This window comes from Typopeltis vanoorti, chromosome 4 (assembly GCF_054136105.1).
Source record: "Typopeltis vanoorti isolate ZY-2024b chromosome 4, IOZ_Tvanoo_1.0, whole genome shotgun sequence".
In the NCBI taxonomy this organism is placed as follows: domain Eukaryota; kingdom Metazoa; phylum Arthropoda; class Arachnida; order Uropygi; family Thelyphonidae; genus Typopeltis; species Typopeltis vanoorti.
Genome location: NC_143552.1, coordinates 79771301 through 79799197, shown reverse-complemented (window position 1 = coordinate 79799197; position 27897 = coordinate 79771301). Strand labels below are relative to the sequence as shown.

The 27897-nt window shown below is 34.0% G+C and overlaps 1 protein-coding gene across 1 annotated transcript in view; it reads right to left on the bottom strand.

Annotated features, from left to right (window-relative positions):
* Positions 1-27897, bottom strand: part of LOC150107437 (protein argonaute-2-like) — a 218859-nt gene that overhangs the window by 27834 nt on the left and 163128 nt on the right. Inside the window, exons 17-19 of the mRNA XM_090392096.1 lie at positions 23115-23351; positions 3191-3390; positions 151-183 (exon numbers count right to left, since the gene is read on the bottom strand). Coding sequence (XP_090248222.1) covers positions 151-183; positions 3191-3390; positions 23115-23351 — 470 coding nt within the window. The remainder of the gene's footprint in view (positions 1-150; positions 184-3190; positions 3391-23114; positions 23352-27897) is intronic.

Here is a 27897-nt window from a genome sequence, read left to right as displayed (position 1 = left end):
CAAATATATATTTATTCAGAATAAACATCCAACCTATCTATTCTGTACAGATGTAAGTGAGAAGGCATTCAATCCTAAATGTTTATAAACTATAAAACTTATATCCATTACATACTTTATACAAAGCAATGCTGAAATTTAGATACTTACTTTAAACTTTGACTTCCTCCACCCAAATCTTGTCTGCAAAGAAAATAATTAAGTGTAAAAACATCCTCAAATAAACTGAACACATCTTATTAATACAGTCAATTCTCATTACAGAAAAATTAGCTCACTTTTAACTACTACAAAACTCCTAGACAGACCTTCAGCAACAATGACATTCTGTAGAAAATTCACAATAGCAAACTTACTATAATAAAACTATTCCTCTGTTATTCTTGTTGCTAATGATGTCTTAAATAAAATCTCCCATTAAGGATAGATAAATGAAAAATATAAAAATAAGAGTGTAAGTTATCATTTTAAAATTTCCCACATTTATGGACCGTTCCATTAGTATATTTTTGTATATTATTTTCAGAAAAATATGTTTTAGATATCAGTAGGTAAAGTTCCAAAACAAAAATTAATCCTCTAATATATTTTACTCTCCAAAGGAGGTAGTAGATGGAACTGTTCTGCCATAATAACAAACTTATCAATGAGATGCAGATCTGTTAAGAATAGAAACATTAGTATGTGGTAGGAAGGGAGGATCACCTCTCACACATTAGGCCATTTCCTTCACACAGAAAAGATTACTGAAGGCAACAAAGTGTGATCCTTTCTAGAAACGTGAAAGGGCATTTTTATGCATCATCTCATGTTGCATTCATTATCTCCAACTGGTTATTCCCTCCAAAATCTTGAATATTATGAAAATATTGTCTAATCATAAAAGTAATATTTTATGGCATTCCTCTCTCCCTGTCTTTCCAATCGATGCTTTGAGTGGAAAGACTTGGATTTGAATTTCATACAGTATGAAAGTAACCTTCATTAGGGTATTTAACTAAAGGTAATTTGACCCATATGAAGGTGGCAAGGTTTATCCCCTTACAAAAACACTAAGCATGTGTAGCAGATATGGGTCAGATATCTGGCAATGTTGGCAGGTTGACTGACCTATATAGTACCTTCACAGAACATCATGCACTTCCACACACCATATTTGGAAACAATCTCGCGATTGAAAAAAAAATCACAGGTCTGATGCCAATTGCTGATGCAAGGAATATTTCTCTGGAACAACCCCTCTCCCTTCAATAAATAAGATTTTTCATTCTGCAAGCAAAAGAAACAACCTAAGAATATACAGCGAAATTCAGTCAAAAACATTGAAAGTGTGTGGTGGATCCATAAGAAGTGCAGGATACTGGTTAACAATAATATGAGGAATCTAAGAGGGCTGCTTAAAATAGGACATGGATCTGGAGGTTGGGAAAATATCAGGGAACCTGACCTAGGGACAAATATTGGGAAGTTGAACTTGGTGTAAATTGCTGGCATGGTACACATGAGCCAATAACTGCTGGTCCTTGGGATAATTCAGAAACTAGAAAGTGTCTCTTTGTATTTTCATTACTTTCTAGTTCAACTGATTTTGCACTACCATTCTCTTTTAAGAACCCTCTCCAATCCATTCAGGTGCAATTAAGTCCTTGCAGCCATCAAATTCACTCTCACATGTAAAAACTAAGCACTATTCTTCCTTTATAATTTATGCAATGATTTGTTTGTAGTCTTTTCTTCTCAATTTGCTCTTGTAATACTGTGACAAAAGACTTACAATCTTAATATATTTGCTATTCTTTCTTGTATTTTCAATTAACTCTTTCACATATCATCTCTTATTCCATATTCATAACCATTGAAATAATTCATACCGTCCAAAATAATCAGTTCTTTCACTTTCTCCTCAATGCATTATAATAGTCATTGACCTCTTGTCTTCAGCCTGCACACAATTTCATCACATTCTCATCAACTATCATATAATCACGGGACAATATTCTCTGATACCCCCCCTTGAATGCTTTGTTACATTTTTCCCTACTGTACCACTCACTAAATAATTTCGAATTCGCAGGGTTTTATAACGAGGGAGAGAAAGGCCCAAACAGCTTTTAGAAAGTAAAAAAGGAATAGAAATAAAAAGTATATTTCTATTATGTAAATGTATACATATTTATTAGATACTATTTAAATTAAATGTTTATTATTATTTACATTTCTGAAATCTTATTCTCAAAAATAATCCATGTTTTAGAACTTTGTTTTGTAAAAAAAAAAAAAAAAAAAAAAAAAAAAAAAAAAAAAAAAAAAAAAAAAAAAAACCTGCTATTAGGTTTTAAAATTATTTAAGACAGTGACATATTATCTCACTCGAGTGAGATCTCCGAGGTTGAATATCCCTGACCAATTTGTATATATCTCTTTTCACCTGATGTAGAAATGCATAACATAGTAAGTGTTCATCTCCGAGAATGCTTGCTAAAAGTAATTGAACATATCTAAGTATTTCAAGGATTGTTTTCCCTCATATGTAATGAAAATCATGCTGCTGAATTTTCTTTAATGCTATGGGATTTCCATTCTCTATTAAGTGCAAAATAACCTTTGAACTAAAATTAAATCTTATTTCTGAAAAAAAAAAAAAAAAAACATTTTTCTCACCTGTTTTAAACTTAACCCAAGTAACCAAGAATTCTAGGTTTCTAATCCCAGAATAAGATGACTGTCATGTAATTTAAAAAAAAAAAAAAACCATACATGTGTATACACACATTTAACTCATGCAAAAATTTACAAAGTATTTCTGCACCTGAAGAAATATCCCTCCAAAAGTTACTTTATAAATATCCTCAATTCTATTAAGAAAGTAACTTGGATAATTGCTAATTATCTCTTGCTGATTCACTACTTCCTATTATAAGGACGATCAGTCTTTTATGCATACGTTTTCTAAAGTTATTTTCCACGGGTACTGGTTATCCAAAACCTTTATCAAAAATTTTATCACTTTCTGCATCTGTAATTTCCAATAATTCCCACAAATATTTAAATCTCTTATTGAATGAACATTTGTAAGTTCTATATAATTTAGTGCATGGGATTAAGATAAAATTACTTGAAATGGAATAAAACTGTAAAAACTTTTACACCTTATTCATATACAATTTATATTAATATGTCAACTACATACCTATCGTGATCTTTTTCAACAAGGTGATATCTTGCTCTAAATGCAACTAAATGGGCATAATATGCAGGAGCTGGAATGGAAACCGAACGGGTACAACGAACGTATGTGTGACAGAGCTGATAAGTTAGGCACTGTAGTTCATCTGCAGAAAATTGATTATCATCCCACAACACATGATAATGAGATGGTCGACTAGTTCCCTAAAATAAAGAAGCAAAGAAGATATATATCAATTATGCAATACGTGCATAAAATACATTAATCATATGCAAATATAGTTGAAGTAGTATATCTGTATTCACAAATAATCATGGGCATACAACTCTTACTACAGTATGCAAGAAGAAAGTTTATTTTGGTGAATATTCAATATGTTAAATTCACAAAAAAGCAAACACAATATGGAACAGATTCAGGTATCTGAGTATTCTTACATTAAGAGTACCACTGCTTGGACAAATAAACAGGAAACTGATACTGTTAAGCTATAACAGACGATAAAACCTTCAAAAGTAATAACATAAACATTGATACATGTTTAAACAGGAAAATAATCATATTTGAAGAATTCACATTCCAAAAATAGTGAAACTACACTGAAATCTGGAAAGTTGCCTGGCTATTCAAAATGTTAAATATTCATTTTTATTACTATGCTAATGTTAAACTTACCAATGCATTCTATTAATGTATTGAGTAACACTTTACGAGAATATACAATATAAAATATTGAATCACACTCCCATAGATATATACTAGATATCTTATTCTATGCGATTTTTATAAAATACTAAATGATTTAAAGTTATTATATAGTGTCCAACTTGAATTATTACACAAAAACATTTTTAGGCTGCCTTTTTTTAATGCAAGTCTCACTCATTTAAAGACTAAGCTTACAGTATGTTGGTACTGAGTGTGGATCTGATAATTGAGGAATGCTATCCATAGAAACCCACCTCCTTATTTTACTTATGACTTACATATAATTTGTGATTTGCAAGGGGTCTCAAGAATGCACATATGTAAAACAGAGGTTTCCTCATCTTTATCTTTTAATTAATATGTTATGTCCAATGACCTGCCACAGATAAGTAACTTGGCTTCATCATTATGGTAATCAAATTCCTCATATACATCCTCAAGGGGTGTGTAAGATACAATGAAAGTAAAACATAATTAAAGTCACATTATTACTAGCATCTTAGCAACAACTTTCTCTCAAACTAATTTGTCAGGTCTGCAGTATCATCAGAATTTACATTTCAGTCTTTCTAAGGAAAATCTACATAGATTTTGGTCTTCTGCCTGTCATCCTTGCAGCAAATATTGTTTTGCTAACCTTTCTTCTCCTATTCTGTTTATTTCTTCTCAGAGCTCCAACCTGCAGTCTTTATTTATTTTTTCTGTTTTTCACCCAGTGTGAAGATCATATCTATAAGTTAAAATTGGTTTGAGGCCTGTCCTGTGTATGTGGAATCAAATTATTGTTATCTATATAGATGAATGACAACATTCATCCTTGTTGTCTTACATCTGGTTTACATCAAACCATCTTCCTGTACCACTAACTACTGACCTACAGCTTAAACAACTACACATTGATGTATATAATATCCCATTTACAACATATAATTACAGCATTTTGAACATTTTCTTGGCACTCTGCCAGATCCTTTTCTAGATTTACAAAAGTTGAATACATATCTTTGCATATTCTCATGATTACTCAACTATTTTTCATCATCATTAAATTCCTGCCATGTACCCTCCAGGGGTGTACAGGATATGACAGTACTACATGAAAAAATTACATCATTACTAACTTCCTATCTACAATTTTCCTCCAAATCAGTCTGTTACTTGTCAAGACTCCAACATTATCAGATCTTATATTTCTATCGTCTAAGGCACTTTGTACCGTATCAATCCACCTATATCTCGGTCTTCCTCTGGGTCGTTTTCCTGCCAACCTGGCAGAGAACACTTGTTTTGCTAATCTTTCCTCTCCCATTCTATTTAAGTGACCATACCATCTGAGATTAGCTCTGCTAACGCATTCCTGGATGCTGACAATGTCAAGTTCTTTCCTAATATCCTCATTTTTAATATGATATTGCCATTGATGCCATCTGTTCACGCCTCTAATCTTTCTCAGGACTCTCATATCTGCGGTCTCAAGTCTTTGGTCAAGTGTTTTACTTCTGACCCAGCTCTCAGATCAATAAGTTAAAATTGGTTTGAACACAGTCTTGTATACAGCTAATTTAGTGTTCCAACTAATTTCTTTCTTATTCCATATGAATTTATTCAATTGACTTCCCACGATACCAGCTTTGCTGATTCTGTTGTCTATTTCTATATTTAGTTTACCATCTTCAGTAAAAATTGTGCCTAAGTAGCTGAAATGTTTTACTTGTTCCACAGGTTCTCCATTCACAACACAGTTGACATTTTCAATGATTCTGCCTATTTTCATTGTCTTTGTCTTTTTATTGCTGACCTTCATACCATATCTATTACAACAGCTATTCAATTTAGTCAGAGAATCTTGCAGACTTGTAGCGGATTTATTTAGAAGTATAACATCATCTGCATAAAGCAAAGAGCTGACATTAACATCTCCAATTTTAATGTCAGGTTTAATACCACATTCCTTCATAATGTGATCCATATAGATAATGAATAACAGAGGGGATAAGGTACATCCTTGTCTCACACCAGATTTAAAATTAAACCATCTTCCTGTACTTCCTTCAATTCTAACTGCTGACTCACAACTCAAATAAAGACTAAGTATTGCTTGATATAATGCCCCATTGACACCATATAACTGCAGTGTATTGAATAGCTTCTCTCTTGGCACCTTGTCATATGCCTTTTCCAAATCGACAAAACTTAAATACAGATCTTTGTTATATTCCCATGCTTTCTCGACTATTTGTCGTAAAGTGAAGATCTGATCCTGACAGCCTCTATTTGGCCTGAATCCAGCTTGTTCTTCACCAAGCTTTTCTTCCACAATTCTTCTCAACCGTTTCTCAAGTATACTTGCATAGATCTTGCCAGGAACACTCAGTAGGGAAATACCTCTGTAATGCTCACATTCAGTTTTATTTACCTTTTTATATATGGGTACTATGAGAGCTCTACTCCAATCATCGGGAATTCGTCCCTCTGTCCAGGCTTTCTGAACTATGCAGTGCAGCCACTGTAAGACTCTTATACCACCATACTTCAGCATTTCTGGTCGAATATCATCTACTCCTGCTGCCTTTCCACATTTCAAGCCTTTGATGGCTTTTTCTACTTCAAGTATGGATATGTATTCCTGACTGCATGCCTGGTGAGTGTTTTTTATCACTGTGCTGTCATCACTGCTTGTTTCATTTAGCAGTTTTTCAAAGTAATTACTCCATACTTCAAGGATATCTTTTTCTCCTGTTTTCATTTCACCTTTATCATCTCTAATTCGTTTTACAGCACTCTTTCCTCCATTCCTAAGCTTCTTCAACAACCTCCAGAATATTTTGCCACCTTCTTGATATTTATTTTCTATATTCTTGCCAAAGTCCTCCCATGACTTTTGTTTAGCTAGTTTTACACACTGTTTAGCTTTCTTACATTTGTCTCTGTATTCCGTAAGAGTAAAAGCTGACTTATTTGCCAGGAACTTTTGATATGCTTTCTTCTTTTCCTTCACTGCCTCTTTAACTTCCTGTGTCCACCAGGGAGTTCTGATTTTTTTATCTTTTTATCTTTTATATTTTTTATTTTTTTATCCACATGCCTCTCTGGCAGAATCAATCAATGTTTCCTTCAGAGTTTGCCACTGAATCTCCAAGGTTTGATTCCTGTTCTCAAACTCTTTCATTTTCTTTTCAATAATATTTCTGTATTTTAGTCTACAGTTTACATCTGAGAGCTGCTCAACTTTTATTCGCTTTAAAACTTTCTTACATGTTATTCTTTTCAATATGAAATTCAATTTTATCCTGCTCAAGACTAAATAGTGATCACTTCCAGTTTCAAATCCTCTGTACACTCTGGTGTCGTGCACCAGGGAGAAAACATCACTATCAACAATAACATAGTCAATGAGACTTTTCTTATTCCTAGCCTCTTCTCTCCATGTGAATTTGTGCACATTTTTATGTTGGAACATGGTGTTAGTAATAACCAGTCCATGTCCTGAGCAGAAATCCAACAGATATTTGCCATTATTATTAGCTTTGCTCTTTTCTCCAAATTTTCCCAAAATATTTTTGTATGTCTCACAATCATTTCCTACTCTACTATTTAGATCCCCAACAAGGACCAACCTTTCCTTTTTCATTGTGTCAGTTGCTTTTTCTAAAGCCTCAAAAAATTCCTCCACTTCTACCTTAGTAGAACCTTCTGTGGAACCATAGGCACAAATAAGTCTCATTGTCCAGTTCTCGTATTTGCCCACATTACTCTACTTGAGACTGACTGCCATTCAAGAAGATTAGCCTCGTATTTTGTGTTGAATACTATGGCTACTCCTTCTTTTCCTTGATTGTTATTGCCTGAATATAACATTTTGTATTTATTGCTCAGAAAGATCTCACCAGTTTTGGTCTTTTTTGTTTCAGTCACCCCTATTATGTCGATCTGGTACTTATCTAATTCCTCAGCTAGCTCCATTTCTTTGCCATTCAGGCTTCTTACGTTGATAGTACCGATCTTTAACTTTGGTGATGTTGAGTTGGGGTTTGTTTTCAGATTTGTTCCAGTAGCTGACTTTTTGCTGTTCGCCCTGGTTCCCTGGCGAAAACAACGGGGGCCTTGTTTAACTGGGCGACGCCCCAGCCGGCATGAAATTTTGTCATCTTGTACCGTCATTTTTTATTTTGGTTTAACCAATAAGAATACAATTTCGTCGGCTAAATCCCAAATTGCCAGCCCATCCTCGTTCGTTCAGTATCAAAGTAGATACCCAACAGGGTGCACCACAAGAAGGTGAGGATTGGACATTAGGTCAGAAGCCCTGGTCGGTTCTCCGCATTCCTTTAAAGGCTATGTGGAGGTCTCCTCTCAGTTATACAGCTTTGACCCTTAAGCACCCCCAACTATTTTTCTTAAAATGAAAATATGACATTTTGACCATGCCTTCTGAATTACACAGTGCAAGTCACTGCAAAACTTTCAATATTATTCCTCTAGACATCCAGAAGAATATCTTCATCCTCAGTTTTTGTAGCACCTTCATCTCAGATTCTTTTATGAGCACTCTTTCCTTCATTTCTAAGTTTTTCTTTCTAATAGCCATCAGAACATTTTGCCACCTTCCTGATATTACTTTCTGCATTTTTTATTCTAGTTTTTCCATGACTAACAAATGAGAACAAATCTGAAAACACACCCCAACTCAACATTACCAGAGTTAAAGATTGGTACTATCAACATAAGAAGCTTGAATGGCAAAAAAATGGAGCTAGCTGAAGAATTAGATAAGTACCAGATCAACATAATAGGGGTGACCGAAACAAAAAAGACAAAAACTGGCAATATCTTTCTGAGCAATAAATATAAAATGTTATATTCAGGCAATAACAATCAAGGAAAAGAAGGAGTGGCCATAGTATTCAACACTAAATATGAGGCTAATCTTCTTGAATGGCAGGCAGTCTCAAGTAGAGTGATGTGGCCAAATATCAGAATGGGGAACTGAACAATGAGACTTATTTGTGCCTATGGTCCCACAAAAGGTTCTACTAAGGTAGAAGTGAAGGAATTTTTTTCATGCTTTCGAGCAGCGTTTCTCAACCTTTCAAAGCCCAAGGACCAGTAAAATGCCTAAAAACAATTCTACGGATCACGAAGTTACAGAGGCGTAATTTTTTTGCCCCCCCCCCCCCACCCAACCACCAAAAAAAATGGGGGGGTGGTGATACGCCATGGGCGGCACTTTTTTCGCATTTAAGAAACTGTATATAAAACAGAAAAGCAAAAAAAAAAAATAACATTTTAGAATGTTGGAATTCAAGTTTTACTTAAAAAATAAACAGTGTGTTTAATTTATTTCCCTATACATCATTTTGACTTTTTGTAATTTTTTTAAAAACCAATGGGAATTACCAACATTTTGGAAAAACTGCCTTTTATAACATAATAAATCTAAATGCATGTTTTGAATACATATGGAAACATAATTAAATTGGAAGTAAACCATTAAAAATATCAAATAAATAATATAATATAATTATGTTACTATTTGCTTTTAATGAGATGGTTGAGCTTCTCGGCCGTTGCAGAGTTGTTGGATATCTGGCTCAATATTGGTCAACTTCAGTCGAAGATAGGCACACACACTAAGACGAAGTCTGTATTTTGTTTTTATTTGAAGGAGCGATGAAAATCCTTTCTCACAAAGATAGGTTGTAGAAAACTGCATGCCGATTTTCAATGCTTATTCAGATAATTCCGGAAATTCACTTCTCACTAAAGGCAAGATCCAACGAGTCGAACCAAGATCACGGAATTGCATTTTAAGCCCACTGTCACTTGAAAGCTCAATTAACCATTCTTTTTTCGATAACGAAAGGTCATTCTCGTGACTGCAAGCCTGAAATGGATCGCAAACCCACAGAAAGTTATTATAAAAGTTATTCAGAAAATATGTTTCAAAATTCCGTTTCAGATTTTTGAGGTGGTCAAAACCCCTTTCCAGAAACTCAGAATCAACAAAAATTATCATTTTCCACTAAAAAGGATTCCAATGTTGGAAAATGTTCAAATTTTCTGTTTTTTATATAATTAATCCATAAAACCAGTTTTTTTTCTCGAATGCCTTTATTTTGTCGTACACATCAAGAACAGTTAAAGAATTTCCCTGAAGGGAGAGATTTAGTTCATTTAATTTCAAAAAAAAAAATGTCTGAAAGATAAAAGTGTTGATAACCATGCTTCGTCAACAAGGAGTGATGCAAAATCAGAATTACGTTCGTTTACAAACAATAAAACTTCGTGCCTTAATTGAAATAGCCTTGTTAGTACTTTGCCCCTGGAAAGCCAGCGAATTTCAGGATGAAGCAAAAGTTGTATATATTCACTGCCCATTTCATCGCAGAGTACTGAAAATAACCTGTTATTTAACGGTCGAGCTTTAATAAAATTAACTAGCTTTACAGCGTTGTATAGCACAGTTTTAAATTCTGGTGGCATTCCTTTGGAGGCTAACACTTCTCTATGTATGGTACCCAATTCATATAGAAATAACCCCACTATGCCTGCCTGTAAGGGAGCGAGCTTCATCCAAACAGAAGCCTGTACATTTTTCCCACTGGATCCCTTTGTGTATTATGTAATTATTGAGTGTAAAATATTTCTTCTCCAGTTGTTCAGGATGGCAAAACAGAATATCATCGTGCGCATATCTTACGTAGCATATTAACTGTGCATCAGTTGTAACATCTCATCTTTAATGCATAATAAGGACTCTTTTTTAACTCTTTCGATTAACTGAGATTCTACGTTACCTGCCATATCATTAATTCTGCGACTGACAGTATCATTTGTAAGAGGAATCAAATCAATATCTTTTAGTAACTTGTCACCAAACAGTTTTTACCATGTCTTTTATAGCTGGAAGTAGCAAATTTTCCCCGATAGAATAAGCTTTCCCTGTTTTCGCTATGCGCAAACTTAAGAGATAGGATGCTTCCAGTGCCTTGCTATTAATGGAACCCATGGCTAAACTATATCTTTCCCATGATTTAATGTCCCTAAGCGTCATTGAAAAAATTCAATTGGCTTATTTTTCACAACACAATGTTTAGTTTCTAAATGTCAGAGTTTCGCAGGTTTCATGCACTCGTTCGACAACACTTCTTAATACAAAACACATTGAGGTTTCTGTTCACTTCCATCTCCACACCAAGTAAACCTGAATTCCAAATATGAACTGTTATATTTACTACTGTATTTTTTCTTTGAACTGCTTGTTTCTTCTACTTTAATAGTATCACATTTACTCGCCGTTACAACATGTGTATTACAATTAGGGTTAGCATCACCTGTTTCATTTGCTCTTTTTTTTTTTCCAAAGTCCTAGTTCTAAGCCATTATTTTCCATTATTGAAAAACGTTTCTGAAAAATATATAAATACTGGGGTTAACTCAGGACACACTTTGTCAAAGTATCACTTAGCACTTTTGAAGATATACTGAGTTTTGGTTGGAGGGAAACCTTCAATAATAAAAATCAATAAACAACAAGCAATTGGTTGAAATGTGGATAACACATGTTCACTTCAACTCTGACAAAACAGCAAGAAGGTGGAAGGAATAAAACTATATTGTTGTTCACTTCATCCCTCTTTTATTATTCATCATTCTGCTGCTAAATTTGTAGCGGCAGAATGACGAATAATGCTTTGTCAACAAGGAGTGATTTTGCATCACTCCTTGTTGACGAAAAATGGTTATCAACACACTTATCTTTCAGACATTTTTTTGAAATTAAATGAATTATATCTCTCCCTTCAGGGAAATTCTTTAACTGTTTTTGATGAACAACAATATAGTTTCATTATTGCTTCTGCCTTTGAACATTCTAATGCTATTTGTTGGTTTTTTTTAAGTCTCCATTTGATTTCAATATTTTTACTTATTCAATTTTAATTTGTTTTGATTGGATAATTAAAAAATATATATTTAATTAATTAATTTAAGTCTCCCAGAGGACCACCTGTTCCACCATCGCAGACTACCTGTGGTCTATGGACCACAGGTTGAGAAACACTGCTTTAGAGAAAGCAACTGACACAATGAAAAAGGAAAAGTTGGTCCTTGTTGGGGATCTAAATAGCAGAGTAGGAAATGATTGTCAGGCATACAAAAATATTTTGGGAAAATTCGGAGAAAAGAGCAAAGCTAATAATAATGGCAAATATCTGTTGGATTTCTGCTCAGGACATGGACTGGTTATTACTAACACCATGTCCCAACATAAAAATGTGTACAAATTCACATGGAGAGAAGAGGCAAGGAATAAGAAAAGTCTCATCGACTATATTATTGTTGATAGTGATGTTTTCTCCCTGGTGCAGGACACCAGAGTGTACAGAGGATTTGAAACTGGAAGTGGTCACTATTTAGTCTTGAATTTCATATTGAAAAGAATAACATGTAAGAAAGTTTTAAAGCTATTAAAAGTTGGGCAGCTCTCAGATGTGAACTGTAGACTAACATACTCAAAGATTATTGAAGAAAAAATGAAAGAGTTTGAGAACAGCAACCAAACCTAGGAGATTCAGTGGCAAGTCTTGAAGCAAACACTAATTGATTCAGCCATAAATGCATGTGGTGAGGTTGTCTGCAAGGATAGAAAAATCAGAATTCCATGGTGGACACAGGAAGTTAAAGAGGCATGAAGGAAAAGAAGAAATCATATCAAAAGTTCCTGGCAAATAAGTCAGCTTGTGCTCTTAGAGAATACAGAGACAAATGCAAGAAAGCGAAACCCTGCGTAAAACTAGATAAACAAAAGTCATGGGAGGACTTTGGCAAGAACATGGAAAATAAATATCAAGGTGGAAAGATATTCTGGAGGTTGTTGAAGAAGCTTAGAAATGGAGGAAACAGTGTTGTAAAAGGAGTTAGAGATGATAAAGGTGACATGAAAACAGGAGAAAAAGATATCCTTGAAGTATGGAGTAATTACTTTGAAAAACTGCTAAATGAAACAAGCAGTGATGACAGCACAGTGATAAAAAACACTGACCAGGCATGCAGTCAGGAATACATATCCATACTTGAAGTAGAAAAAGCCATCAAAGGCTTGAAATGTGGAAAGGCAGCAGGAGTAGATGATATTCGACCAGAAATGCTGAAGTATAGTGGTATAAGAGTCTTACAGTGGCTGCACTGCATAGTTCAGAAAGCCTGGACAGAGGGACGAATTCCCGATGATTGGAGAAAAGCTCTCATAGTACCCATATAATAAAAAGGGAAATAAAACTGAACGTGAGAATTACAGAGGTATTTCCCTACTGAGTGTTCCCGACAAGATTTATTCAAGCATACTTGAGAAACGGTTGAGAAGAATTGTGGAAGAAAAGCTTGGTGAAGAACAAGCAGGATTCAGGCCAAACAGAGGCTGTCAGGATGAGATATTCACTGTATGACAAATAGTTGAGAAAGCATGGGAATATAACAAAGATCTATATTTAAGTTTTGTCGATCTGGAAAAGGCATATGACAAGGTGCCAAGAGAGAAGCTATTCAATACGCTACGGTTATATGGTGTCAGTGGATCATTATATCAAGCAATACTTAGTCTTTATTTGAGTTGTAAGTCAGCAGTTAGAATTGAAGGGAGTACAGGAAGATGGTTTAATGTTAAATCGAGTGTGAGACAAGGATATACATTAACCCCTCTGTTATTCATTATCTATATGGATCATATTATGAAGGAAAGTGGTATTAAACATGATATCAGAATTGGAGATGTTAATATCAGCTCTTTGCTTTATGTGGACGATGTTATACTTCTAAATAAATCTGCTACAAGTCTGCAAGATTCCCTGACTAAATTGAATAACTGTTGTAATAGATATGGTATGAAGGTCAGCAATAAAAAACAAAGATAATGGAAAATAGGCAGAATCATTGAAAATGTTAACTGCGTTGTGAACGGAGAACCTGTGGAACAAGTAAAACATTTCAGCTACTTAGGCACGATTTTTAATGAAGATGGTAAATTAAATATAGAAATAGACAACAGAATCAGCAAAGCTGGTATGGTAGGAAGTTAAATGAATAAATTCATATGGAATAAGAGAGAGAAATTAGTCAGAACACTAAATTAGCTGTATACAAGACAGTGTTTAAATCAGTTATAACGTATGGATCTGAGAGCTGGATCAGAAGTAAAACACTTGACAGAGACTAGAGACCGCAGATATGAGAGTCCTGAGAAAGATTAGTGGTGTGAACAGATGGTATCAATCGCAATATCATATTAAAAACAAAGATATTAAGAAAGAACTTGACATTGTCAGCATCCAGGAATGCATTAGCAGAGCTAATCTCAGGTGGTATGGTCACTTAAATTGAATGGACAAGGAAAGATTAGCAAAACAAGTGTTCTCTGCCAGGTTAGCAGGAAAACGACCCAGAGGAAGATAGGCGGATTGATACTGTAGAAAGTGCCTTAGACTATAGAAATGTAAGATCTGATAATGTTGGAGTCTTGACAAGTAATAGACTGATTTGGAGGAAAACTGCAGATAGGAAGTTAGTAATGATGTAAATTTTTCATGTAGTACTACCATATCCTGTACACCCCTTTGAAGGTACATGGCAGGAATTTGATGATGCTTTTCCATGACTTTTGTTCAGCTACTTTTACACATAGTGGCTAGAGTGGATGGTGGCATCTCCACTTTCCAACTTACAGGATGGGTATGGAAATGTATAAACTCCACTGTGGCATGGATGTTTGTGAAGGTCTTTAGGTAGTAGATGATTTTGACTACTCAGTGTAAGACTACCACCATGCTTACTGAAGCCTGACACAGCTAGAGGGGAAAAAAAGAAAAAAGTACTATGTGTTTAGATAAGGGGGTACCACATTAATCCTTACTCATGGTACAAATGTTATCAGTTCACAATCTTTTGTGAATGAGATTCACATAAAAAAATCTCCTTAGTAACAAAATAATAGTAAATTAGAGGTCATTCCTAATGAACAACATCAATACTGAATTGGAGAGATGGTTACTGTTTGTCTACATATGGTAGTCATTTAAGTCAAGATATATGGAAGGTGGGGAGAGGACACGGGTCATCCATGGAAGTTAAGTTTGTTCAGAGTCAAGAAAGGGGTAAGAGCTAGGTTTTTCTCCCAGAGAACAGTAAGTGAGTGGAATAATTTGCCGTTAGGGATAGTGAGTGCATCTAGTGTGAATTAATTTAAGGGAAGGATGATAGCTGGTTTGGCTGATTTATAGTCTCCCTCGATGATGACTCCCTGGAGGTCTCAGATAATAATAATAATTATTATAGGCCAATAATTTATTCTATCTTTCAGACTACTTATAAATGCTTTGAGCATTACTTTAAAAATAACAACAAAAAAGGGGGAAGATAAGAGAAAACACAAGAAAAAAAAAAAAAAAAACTTGACTACATGAGATAATAATGCTGATGAATTGCAAAACAGAAGTAATGCAGTTTAAACTTAAACCTTCAAACAATAACATGAACTTATGAAGTCTATAAATAAGTGAAACTGCTTAGAGGTCAGAGATAGACCTCCGATCTTATGTATAATTCTCACCTTCCATGGAGAATTCCACTAGTAAGCAATAGGATATTTGCACTATGTGACCACCAAATTGTATTTTACATTAGCTGAAACAGTGCACATTTATAATGGCAAAATATCATCTGATATGTCAGGGAATAGCTCAGCTGTTTCAAGGCAAACAGTGAAAAATTAGCTATCAGAAAAAATTAACTCAACAGAAATGAAGATAAGTAACATCAATGAAAACAAGGTGATGCTATCAAAAAAATTACAGACATACCATGATAAAATAGCTGATGTTACTGAGAAATTATCTTATTATCTAAATAATAAGATAATTTGTTCAGGTAATACAGAATTTGAGAATGACAATAAAAATAAATTTCTACTATCAAATGTAGTTCGTAGAACTACATGTCTACAAATTCTAATGAAAATATTAACAATGAAGGTTTCAGTAGGAAAAATTTTTTGGTCCTCAAAAAACTACCTTTCCTCATGAAGAAAAGGAAAGGTAGTTTTTGTCGGAGATCTAAACAACACAGCAAAAGATGAATGCTAAACATATAAATGTTTTGGAAAAATCTGAGGGCAAGATAGGAATAATAATACTCAGCACTGGCAAACTCTATACTCAGGGCACGAATAACTCATTACTTACAATATGTTTCAACAAAAGAGAACACACAAAAAACACTGATTGATATGTTATTGTTGAAAGTTAATGAAATGTTATTCTTTATATTGAGCCAGGGTATAAGAATGTGTCCTGGATTTGAAAGAAATTTTTATTATATGACATCTCCATGACACTCCTATTTCACTTCACTACACACATCTAACCATCTCTCCTACCACTTACACTCATGTTCATAGAAACCACATCACCTTACATAATTATAGTTTTTAGTAGTTAAATGGTAATTTTCATTGGTTTATCATTAGATATTTCATTGTATTGCATTTTCATCACACAGAAACCATGGTTTCTGTAATTAATAGTTGTTGCTATTGTCAGAATTCTTTATGCTATAAATAGACAGCAAGAGCTAGTTTTCATACTTTCGTGCTGAGATCACTATGGCTAGTTACGTGCAGTTAACGCCTCACAAAAAAAAGTGTGATTCAAGCTTTCAATGCAGAAGGCTATACCTCTCTTGAAATAGCTGTGGTACAACTGTTGTTGAAAGTGAAGGAAACCGGATCTGCTGAAAGGAAGAAGGGGAACAGGAAGAAAACCACTGTCTACACCACATCAAGATCAAGTTCTAAAGTGGGCCTGCCTTAAAAATCGCTGTGTCGCCTGGAGAACTAACATGGGACTAGGAAGAACAAATGGGAGTTGTGGCAAGCTCAGTCAGGAGAAGACTCATTCAACAGGGACTGATAGCTAGGTGCCCTAAAAAGAAGCCCATATTAAACAAAAAAAATGAGATTGGCTCAGTTAAATTGGTGCAAAGAGCATGCCAAATGAATCCCTGATCATTGGAAAAGAGTAATTTTTTTCCTCACAAGAAAGAGTTTAGCCTGCAGGACACTGAGGCAGAAAGTCAAATTCTCAGCGAGTCAGGTAATCTGGGACTGCATGCCATATCATGGTGTTGGTCATTTTCATTTCACAAAGATTCAGTGAATGCACAAGTGTACCAAAAAATGTTAGAAGAAGAAGAATTGCTGTCTACTATCAGAAAATCACTTTACCATAACTACGAACTGCATCTTTCAGGATGACTCTGCCCCTTGTCATAGGGCAAAAAATGTAATTAATGCTATTCTAACCCTAAAATGTATCATGAATTGAGTTTAGTAATTAAAAAAAGCTTTAATTTTTGTTGCAGGTTAATAAGTGGCTCAATGTACGCTTGATTTAGTAACTAACGTGGCATGGAAACAGTCCAGATCTCAACCCCAATGAGAATTTGTGGCCCTCAAAATAAAGACTAAAATACACAATAAAAAGCTGAAAACACTTTGGGAACTTCAAGATGCCATTACATCCCTATAAGAGAATGGAACCATGAACTGACAGTTGCATCCATTAGGAAATTGATTTTGTCAATGACTCGCTGATGCCAAGCTGTAATAAAGGCAAGAGGAGAACCCACGAAATACTAAACAGAAAAAAGTGAATTTTTAGTTTTGAATGACAGTAGAACTGTGTAGTTGGAACTAAATTTTGATACTGTTATTTGTTTTTCCAGTGAAACAATCACTGTCCACTCCATTTTGAAATATTTGCAAATTTGTCAAGTTTGTTATTATTTCCTAATTATGTCATATCTTGTATACTAAAAAGAGCCAAATATTAATTTAAAATAAGAATGTTATATTACCTTCATTATTTTTAACCATTATTGTGTTATTCTTCTTCTTCAACCTTCTGGTTCTGTCCACTGCTGGACGAAGATCTCCCCCATGATTTTCCAGATCACTTGGTTTTCTGCTTCTCCCATCCATCTCACTCCTGCGGCTTCTGTTAAAATCCATGTTTCTCCTCCATATGTTAGGACAGGAAGTATGCACTGGTCGAAAGCTTTCCTTTTTAGACTCATAGGGATGTCACTTCTGAATATGTCTCTCATTTTCCCATAAGCCATCCATTCCGAGGTGAATTCTTCATTCAATCTCTTTTCTTTGGCACTCCTCAAAGGATAACAATTGGCCCAAATATACATATGAAGTAACTTGTTTTATTTCATGGTTTTCAACTTTGATAGTTCTATGGTTTATGCATTTATTCATCACTATTTTTGTTTTTTTCTCTATTTATTTTTAACCCAATTTCTCTGGAGGCTTCGTTTAGCTGATTTAGCCTTTCTTCCAGATCTTCAAGATTATCTGCTATCAGGATAATATCATCTGCAAATTTCAGATGATGAAGCCTTTCTCCATTTATGTTTATTCCTTTTGTTTCCCAATCAAGGCTTCTAAAGACTTCCTCTAGTGCAGCTGTAAATAATTTGGGAGATATGGTGTCGCCTTGCCGGATGCCTTTTTGTACTGGAAACTTTTCACTGTTTTTATTATAATTTAATTACAAACGTTGCATTATCATAAATATGTTTTAGTGTTTCAATATATGGTTTCTCAGTTCCCTGGGTTTCAAGTGCTTTTAGTGTTGCAGATGTTTTAACTGAATCAAATGCTTTTTATCATAGTCTATATAGGCCAGACATAAGGGTTTATTGTATTCAACTGATTTTTCAACGAGCTGTCTTAATGTGTGAATATGGTCCAAAGTATTGTAATTCTTCCTAAATCCAGCTTGTACACAGGATTGCATTCCCTCTAGTTTAGATTTTATTCTATTATTTATAATTTTTGTGAAAATTTTATATATGGTGGGGAGTAGGCTTATAGGTCTGTAGTTTTTAATTTCTTCCTTATTGCCCTTTTTAAAAATTAATATTAGAAGTGAATTGTTCCAATTTTTCAAAATTTTTCTCTGTTTTAGGCATTTATTGAAGAGTTTACTCAACTGTTTGATGAAGACTTCCTCCCAGTTTTAAGAAGTCTACCATAATTCCATCTTCTCCTGGGGCCTTTCCATTCTTCATTTCCCGCAGTGCCATTTCCACTTCACCTTGTAAGATCTCAGGGGAATCATGTTCTTCCTCACTCGAGTTATCCATAGAGGATTCTTGGATGTCTCAGTCTTTGTCTTCATAGAGTTCAGTATAAAATTCGTGAATTCTTTTGATTATCGCATCTCTATTTTTTATCAGTTCACCATTTTTTCCTCTTACAGCAGCTATTTCCTTTGTTCCAACTGATAATGCTTGTCTTAGGATCTTCATATTACTATTGTTTTCTATTGTTTCTTTAATTTTCCTAGTGTTATACGATCTAAATTCATGTTTCATTCTTTTATGTATGGTTTTACAAATTTTCGTATATTCTATTTTATTGGTGTCATTCAAATCTCTTCTTTTCTTCATCAGATCTAAGGTTTCCTGCCTTAGTTTTTCCTCTCCTTGGTGCCTTTTTTACACCTCCTATTTCTAGTGCACAATTCAAGATAGATTTTGTTAATATTTCATTAGTATCATTGATGGTAGTAGCTGTGTTTAACTTTTTTAGTTCATTTTTGAGTGATTCTCTATAACAGCTTTTATTGTGGTAGAGGTTCTGCAGATTCACTAAATTGGACTTTTTGAGCTTATTCCGTTCCCATTTTTTGTTGATCCATACTTTTGCACTTACTAGTCTGTGGTCACTTCCTGTGTTAAATCTATTAAGCACTTCGGTATTATTTATTATATATCTTCTGTTGGAGAGGATGAAGTCTATTTCATTGTAAGTTTGTTCCATTTTGGCTTCTCTAAGTCCATTTTCGGTTGATTTTCTTCTTGAAAAAGCTGTTCATAATAAAGAGGTTATTTTCTTCTGCAAATTCAACAAGTCTTTCTCCTCTTTCATTCCTTTGTCCAAATCCAAATTTACTGATGGAGTTCAGATGGTCATCTCTGCTTCCAATTTTGGCATTAAAATCACCCATTATAATTATGTAGAATTCTTTAAATTATTGAATGTGGATTCTAATGTTTCATAGAAATCTTCTATCTCTTCATCTGGATGGTCCATAGTTGGGACATATACTTGTATAATTTTCAGTTGGTATCTTTTATTTACAAACAGGACATTGTCCTTGTAAATAAAAGATCTATTCATGGGCTTTTTCATTTGAATGTGAGTTAGCCAGTCTCATATGGGTAACTTGGCAGTGGTGATGGAGCAGTGAATTGCATTGGTGGTTCAGTGTAGTAGGAGAATTATGCTTATGTTCATAGAAACCGCATTACCTGCTGTAACTATGTTTTTTTGGTAATTAAATTTGAATTCCTATTTGCAAAGGGATAATAACACAATAACACTAGCTACAATGAGTCCACCTACAGTGCACAATGATAGAAGGATATTAGTAGGAACATATAACTGCAGATCTCTACGGGATGATGATAGATTGGAAGAACTGATGAAGGAATTGGAACATATAAAATGGGACGTTGTGGGTCTTTCAGAGATAAGAAGGAAAGAAGAAACTCTCATGCGATTAAAAGATAGACATCTACTCTACCACTGCGAATGTGACAGAAACTCAACTGGTGGTGTAGGATTCCTAATGAAAGCACCACATACGTGCTTCCCTAACTGAGAAAGAATAGAAATATAAGAGCTCAGAAACCATATCGAGTTAAGCTAGCAGTTACTGTAAAGAAAAATTACCTAGCAAGTTAGCACATACTCTGTTAGCAAATCAGTATACACTCTTAATATAGAGAAAATGAACTATTTTGAGGCTACTTAGAAAAATTAAAGAAAATACTTTTTTCAAAAAAAGATGATAAAAGCGACAACAAAACATGATATTTCTAATAGAGCAAAGCTAATAATAAAATTTAGTACCTGCTGGATTTCTGTTCAGGACAAGGACTAGTTATTAACAACATCATGTTCCAACATAAAAAAAGTGCACAAATACACATGGAGAGAAGATGCAAGAAATAAGAAAACTCTCATCGATTATGTTATAGTTGATAGCAATTTTCTCACTGGTTCAGGACACAAAGTATACAGCGGATTTGAAACAGGAAGTGATCACTACTTAGTTTTTAGCAGTAAAAATAAATTTCATACTGAAAAGAAGAGTGGGGGGGGGGGTTAAAACATAGAGTTGAGCAGCTTTCAGAGGTGAATTGTAGACTCAAATGCATAAGCATAAATATCATTGAAGAAAAAATGAAAGCGTTTGAAAACAACCAATTCTTGGAGTTCATTCAACTGTATCCTGAATGGTGAATCTATAGAACAAGTAAAACATTTGAGCTATTTAGGCACAGTTTTTAGTGATTATGGTATGGTAGAAAGTCAGCTGAATAAATTTATATGAAACAAGAAAGAAATTAGTTAAAATACTAAGTTACCTGTATACAAGACTGTATTCAAACCAATTCTAACTTATGTATATGAGAGCTGGGTTAGAAATAAAATGCTTGATCAAAGACTGGAGACCTCTGTTGTGGGTTCTGAGAAAGATTAGTGTAAGATGAAAAGCCAAACGGCTATTTTTTCTGGTGAAGTTAATTAAATTTAGGGGATAAAAATCCCTTATTATTTTCCAGCCAGTATGCGAAAGTCTAAGATCAAAAACTACAATCTAAGAGTTTCACGCCGAAGAACTATCGGCGAATCCAAGCGTAAGTGACCACTTGGTAGTACAACACCAAGACAACTTGAAGCAAAGGTGGAGCAAGATCCCTCACTATCCTTAATATTTTCTCATAATGTAAAAACACAGCTCCTAGGAGATGTAATACTGTCATTACAAACTCTTAGATCATAGTTTTCGATCTTAGAGTTTCGCATACTGACTGGAAAATAATAAGGGATTTTTATCCCCTAAATTTAAAGATTAGTATAGTGGACAGATGGCATCAATGACAGTATCACATTAAAAATGTGGATATTAGGAAAGAACTTGCCATTGTTAGCATTCTGGAACGTGTTAGCAGAGCTAATCTCAGCTGGTATGATCACTTAAACAGAATGTGAGAGGAAAGATTAGCAAAGCAAGTGTACTTTGAATGGGGTTTTTGCTCTGGGTCTTTTTCCTGCTAGGTTGGTAGGAAAAAGATCCATAGGAAGACCAAGATGTAGATGGATTGAAAAGTGTTTTAAAAGACAGACATATAAGCTCTGATCAATATTAGAGTTGGTTGGCTTCTTGATTGAAAGATCAAATGTGTAAATTATCACATGTTAAAAGATTTTTGTTTATATATGAATATCCCCATCAGAAATCCATTCATTCTTTCATCCAATGTAGCTCGTATCTTGCATTCACTAAATGTTACTCTGCAAGAGTAACGCTGCTCCTGAATTCAGCAATTTCATACTTTAATTTGCACATTAAATATTTTAGAGGTTTCATACATGCCAGTATACAATTTGGTATTCATTTTGAATCACTTTATCTAATTCTGGTAAACTTAAAACAGGAAAATTTAAACTAAAATTCAGATAAGTCAAAGAAAATAAATATCCCAAATACGAAATTTCATTTAAAATTTTAGCTGGACTGAAATTTGTATGTAGAGCTTGGTAAATCTAACAGGTGTTTAAACAGTGGATACATCCCTAATTAAACTTATGTTGTCCCTCTCTTATTATAAAAAAATTATTAGTAAAACACTTTTGTATATAATGACTAGCTATACTCTTAGTTTCTGCACATTAAAGTAAAGATGTTTCAATGATCAGATCAGACTGTAGAGTTTGGAACAAAAAGATTCAGAATGCATTCATTTTGTAAAATGTTTCAAGTAACAATGAAAGTATTATCTGAACTGCAATTGGTTTAGCTTAAAATAACTGATTTATGTATATTCTCAGTAGATAATGCAGCAGGTGTTGAATCAGTCAGTCAGAGTTAAACAGATATTGGATAATCTAGTGTAGCTTCAAGCTAGAAAAGTGCATACTACTCACTACAAGCAATACAAATGAATTCTCATAAAAGCTAAATTAGTCAAGTGTCTGATAACTAAAAACTTGGAACATAATGTATGTTTCTGAATTGTCAACACAATTTCTCTGTATCTAACATGGAGTAAATCAAAATATAAATATTTTATATCTTAATATTACCTGTATGCCAGCATGGCTACAAAGATAAAAATCAAATTCTGTTGGATGGGTAATACCAACATCAACTGTTGTCCCAGCAGGAATATTACCACTCTTGCCAATCTGTTCCTTTTTGTCAGCACAAAACAACCTGGTGTGATGACGTTTCTGTACTACAATAAAGGTGATTCCAGGCTTGTAGTCAGTTTCAAGCTTCATGCAAGCTTCACGAACAGCCAGAAGCTCATGGGCTAGAACCTAACAAAAGATATACCGGTAATTTGAAACATTTATGATTTTAAACGGCAACAATACCACCAAAATAACCTTGATATTGTATAAGAATTATATTTCCTATATTAATATTTTATACATAATAAAAAATAATTCCTAATTTTAAGAGCTGATTAAAGACAGACAGACATGAAACACAGACAACTACAAAAGATTTTGCATATCCTATAAGGAATGTAGAAATGTAACAATAGCTTCAGATGAAATTTACAATTCACACTTTCCCACATCCATCTGATACTAAATGAATGAATACAAGACAATCTGGGATTTACTCAATTTAACTGTATTTGGCTTTAACACAAATATGAACTATGATGGTAAACCATTGAAAATCATGCTAAGTAAAAAAGCAGCTTGAGCATATACTTCAAAATGGGACAAAAAATTTTATGTATAGTTCCAATGAATCTGATTAAGTAGTACAGGGATTCTCTAATTGGGGAAGGGTATGTGTGGAAAGAATGGTTCTTGAGAAAGAGAGCTCAACAGCAGACAAATGAATCCTAGACTTTAATGGCCTGCCACAAACTTTAATTACAATATTTGGTGGTATCAAGCAAGTGAAAATGACACACTTAAAAATTTAGTTTTATTTCAGTAATTCAAAAAAAAAAAAAAAAAAAAAAAAAAAAAAAAAAAAAAAAAAAAAAAAAAAAAAAAATTGAGCTTTGGGCAAAGTTTTCATGGCATTAGAGAACCCCTAGCTTTGTTTATACAAGTGCAACAACATGGCAGTAGTGTACTTGTGCAAAGATTGTGCTTTCGAATAGGAAGCTTGTTATTGTAAGAGAGAGAGAGAAGAAAAAAAAACGTTAGGGGAGAAGCAGTTTTCCCAAAATCTACTAATGAAACTTGTTTTGAAGGAAGATAAATTGAAGTTTGGATAAAACTATTAAGGACTATGGAGTTTTTCCGAAGTAAACAAACTAGCCCCCTTCAAATATGGAATAAGTTTAGAAAAAAAAAAAAAAAAAAAATTAAGGAAAATCATGAAAGGAAGGTATGTTTATACTGAAGGAATGTTCTGCACAAATAATTTTTTTTCCCCCAAAGAAAAACAGGTGACTTCATTCTTTATATCTGATGTAAAGTTTGTGGGCCCCTGCTCTTTAAGCTATAAGTATTATTTATAATACTGATTTGTATATAGTGCTTGCGAAACAAAGATTTTACACACACACACACACTGTTACATCTACCATGATTTCCACAAATATGATTTGTTGTAAATAAAGATATTTGAATTTATTTTGTCTCTCACTCAATCTCATCAATTTTTAGTCATTTTTATGACAGTATCCTGGATCTGAACCTGTCTTATTAACTGGAGAAAGAAAATTAGCTAATAATTCACTCTGTACATAAATAATTAGGCCCGACACTAGAAAAAATGATCTGGGGGGGGGGGGGGGGGGGAAGAATACAATAAGTAAAACTATCATTGAGCGCACAGAACTTGCATACCTTTTTTTCTTCTGTCCATACGTGACCTGAGAAAATATTTCTTTCTGGACATTTCAAGGCACTCAAATCCTGATGATTGGCATAATTATTAGATTCAAACATATTATCCTCTAAATCCTATAGAAATCACCTAGTCAGCTATTATATTCTTAGTTCTTTGATAAAAAGTTTCTAATTCATAATCTTTATGGCTATCACTCTCAAAGCTTGCTTTGTATGTTTGAAGTATGGATTTCTTTTAACATGATGCTTATTATATTTATGACTTAAACTAACATTACTACTGTTTGTTTTTTAACAAGATTAAATTTGGATTTAGGTAAAAAAGACCTTCCTCTATAAACAACTAAAATTTTCACAGGAATAATAGTAGATCATTTACTAAGATAATATTTCTTCAATCTATCTGAATGGCCCACTATAATCCTATCAAATGCTTAATATCCACAATCTTAGAAAAAGCTGGGGAGGGTCTCTTCAATATTCCATATGGGCCTGATGCACCCACTCCCAGCTTTGCCTTATAACATCACATCAGTATCCTAACAGTTCATAATATCTGTCGAAATAGCGTAAGGCAACAACAAACTCTGAATTCAGTTGCTTTGAAAAACAGATTTGGAAAGCAATTGGAAATTTCCAAAATGGCCATCATTCTTCATAAATCCAAAGGTATACATAAGAGGGCAGAACGATTGCAGATTTAAACCAAAGCACATTAATCACCCTACCATGAAAATATAACTTTAGAATACAACACAAATTGGTTTAGTTTCAAATTTCTTTCCTATCTAGTTTTATTTATGGCCAATCTACTTTTCCCTGAGGTCTCTCTTCTGTATTCACTAACCTAATCCTTTTAATTTTCAAGAAGTAATGAATATTTCTATTACAGCAGTCAGATATGCATCTATATCTTCAAATTTCTTCAAATAGGAAAGAGATCAATGAAAATCAGTAAGAAAAAAAAGAGGATCTAAAAGTACAAAGAAAGATTTTTCCTTAATACTGGAACTAAAAGCATTGTGGTAAGCAAATAAAGTCTGTGGACAATGCAGAATCTCAATGCCGGCCTGGTTGGCCGAGTGGTTAGCGTATCCACTCTCCAGCCAAAAGGCTGCAAGTTCAAATCCTGCTGTGGGCTTGGATGTTTGTTTGTGAAAATACTAGTGATCGTGGTGGTGGACAGTAGATGCTGTTGGCATAGAAGATTAGGTTCCATATAGTTGGTGGATTGAGTGGTGGAGACAAAGAGCTGTAGGGTAGGTGCCCTCTGTCGATGAGTCATTGGACTCCCTGGAGGTATCATAATTATAATAATTTATTCGTGAAAAGTTTGAAAGAAAGTGTATATAAATATACACTTATTCAGTTTTTTGATAGGCCATTGTGAAGATTTTCTTTGTGTTTAACAGGTTATACATTTGCAATAATTCTGAAGTAAAACTTGGATATCTATTTGACAACAAAAATTCTGGACAACTATACCTGCAGATTATCCCATCTGTGAAGCATCTGGCATGAGTCCCTGCCTTGTGTTTCTTTACTGGAAAAGCTTTAGAATATCTTGTAAGCATATCTACCACTACAAAAATGAATTTATTTCCTCCATCAGACTTTTTTTAAAGGACCTGAATATCTAAATGCTGAAAAGGACGAACTGGTAATATGACCTACTGTAAGGGAGCCTTACTAACCAAAGCATTTCTCAACTGTGACAGAATTGTACATAATCCTTTACATCTTTAGTCACACTTATCCAGTAATACTAATCTAATATTCAAGTTTTTGCATAACCTATACAAGTAGCCAATGATGAGGTATGGTACTAGTAAAGCACCCATTTTATCACTGCAGATGAAACAATCAGTTTTGAATTCTGGAGTCTTCCACCTTAATGAACATAAGATCCTCAGAAACAACTAAAAGAAGAGCAGAATCAAAAGATACTTCATCAATAATCACATTCCCTTGTTTGACTTTCAAATAAAGTCCAGTAAAATGGATCTTGCTGTTGGGCTTCCTTATGAATTCTTCACTCCATTCGTCTTCCTCAATTCTGTTTTTATTACCAGAGGAAACAGAGTTAACATGCACATTAAGAGTGGCACCCTCCTCAGGGCTTTTAACTGGGCTTTCCACTTAGTCTTCTGTTATAGTGGCTCAAGACAAGCAGTACTATATTTTTGGCCACACACATATATAAGAAATCTTTAGATTAAATTCCTGAATTTCTAAATGCCCATCCGATAATCTTTTGATTCTTAATCTTTAAAATCATTCAGAAAAGATAGTGGCTTATAATCAGATCTGACTTGAATATGCTGACTAAACATTTCATTTTTCTTAAGGGATAAATTATAGCTAAAGCCTCCTTTTTCTGACAGAATAATTCTTTTCTGAACCACTAAGCTTCTTGCTAAGCTCCCGTCTTAAATACTCTCCACCCATCTAGAGATGCAAAAGGTTTTTCTTAGCTTAGGATGAATCGAATGCTTTGTTCTCTGGTAGCCCAATTGAACTTAAACCTCCTTCCTTCTAAAGTTAATGAGATAGCACATAGATTATCTGAGTCAGGTTTTATTGCTTCCTGTGAAATAAGATTTCCTAGATATAAAACTCAAGAATTCACATTTTGAAGTTTTTAATGTGAATTTATATCTGGAAAGTACATCAACAGATTAAATCATCCTAGAAACACAAAACTCTTGAACCTAGTAGATAGATAGCACCAAATTCATAAGTGCTAGAAAACTTTATGCAGAGTTTCTTATACCTCTGAGAGAGCCTGGTGAACCAGAACTCCTGCAATGGACAGAAAATGCAAAGTACTCTTGAATCTTTTAATAATATCTGTAGAAACCACTGCAAGTTTTAAAAATGCTTTGGCATTACAAAATTTAACCAAAAGCTCCTCTATGTTATGTAGAGCAAAGACTCTTAAAATGTGGGTCATGACCCCATTTGGGGTCGCGTAACCGAATGTGAGGGTCGAACGTGCAACGACCAAAAATTAATTCAGATTTGAAGCTATTGTTTGTAA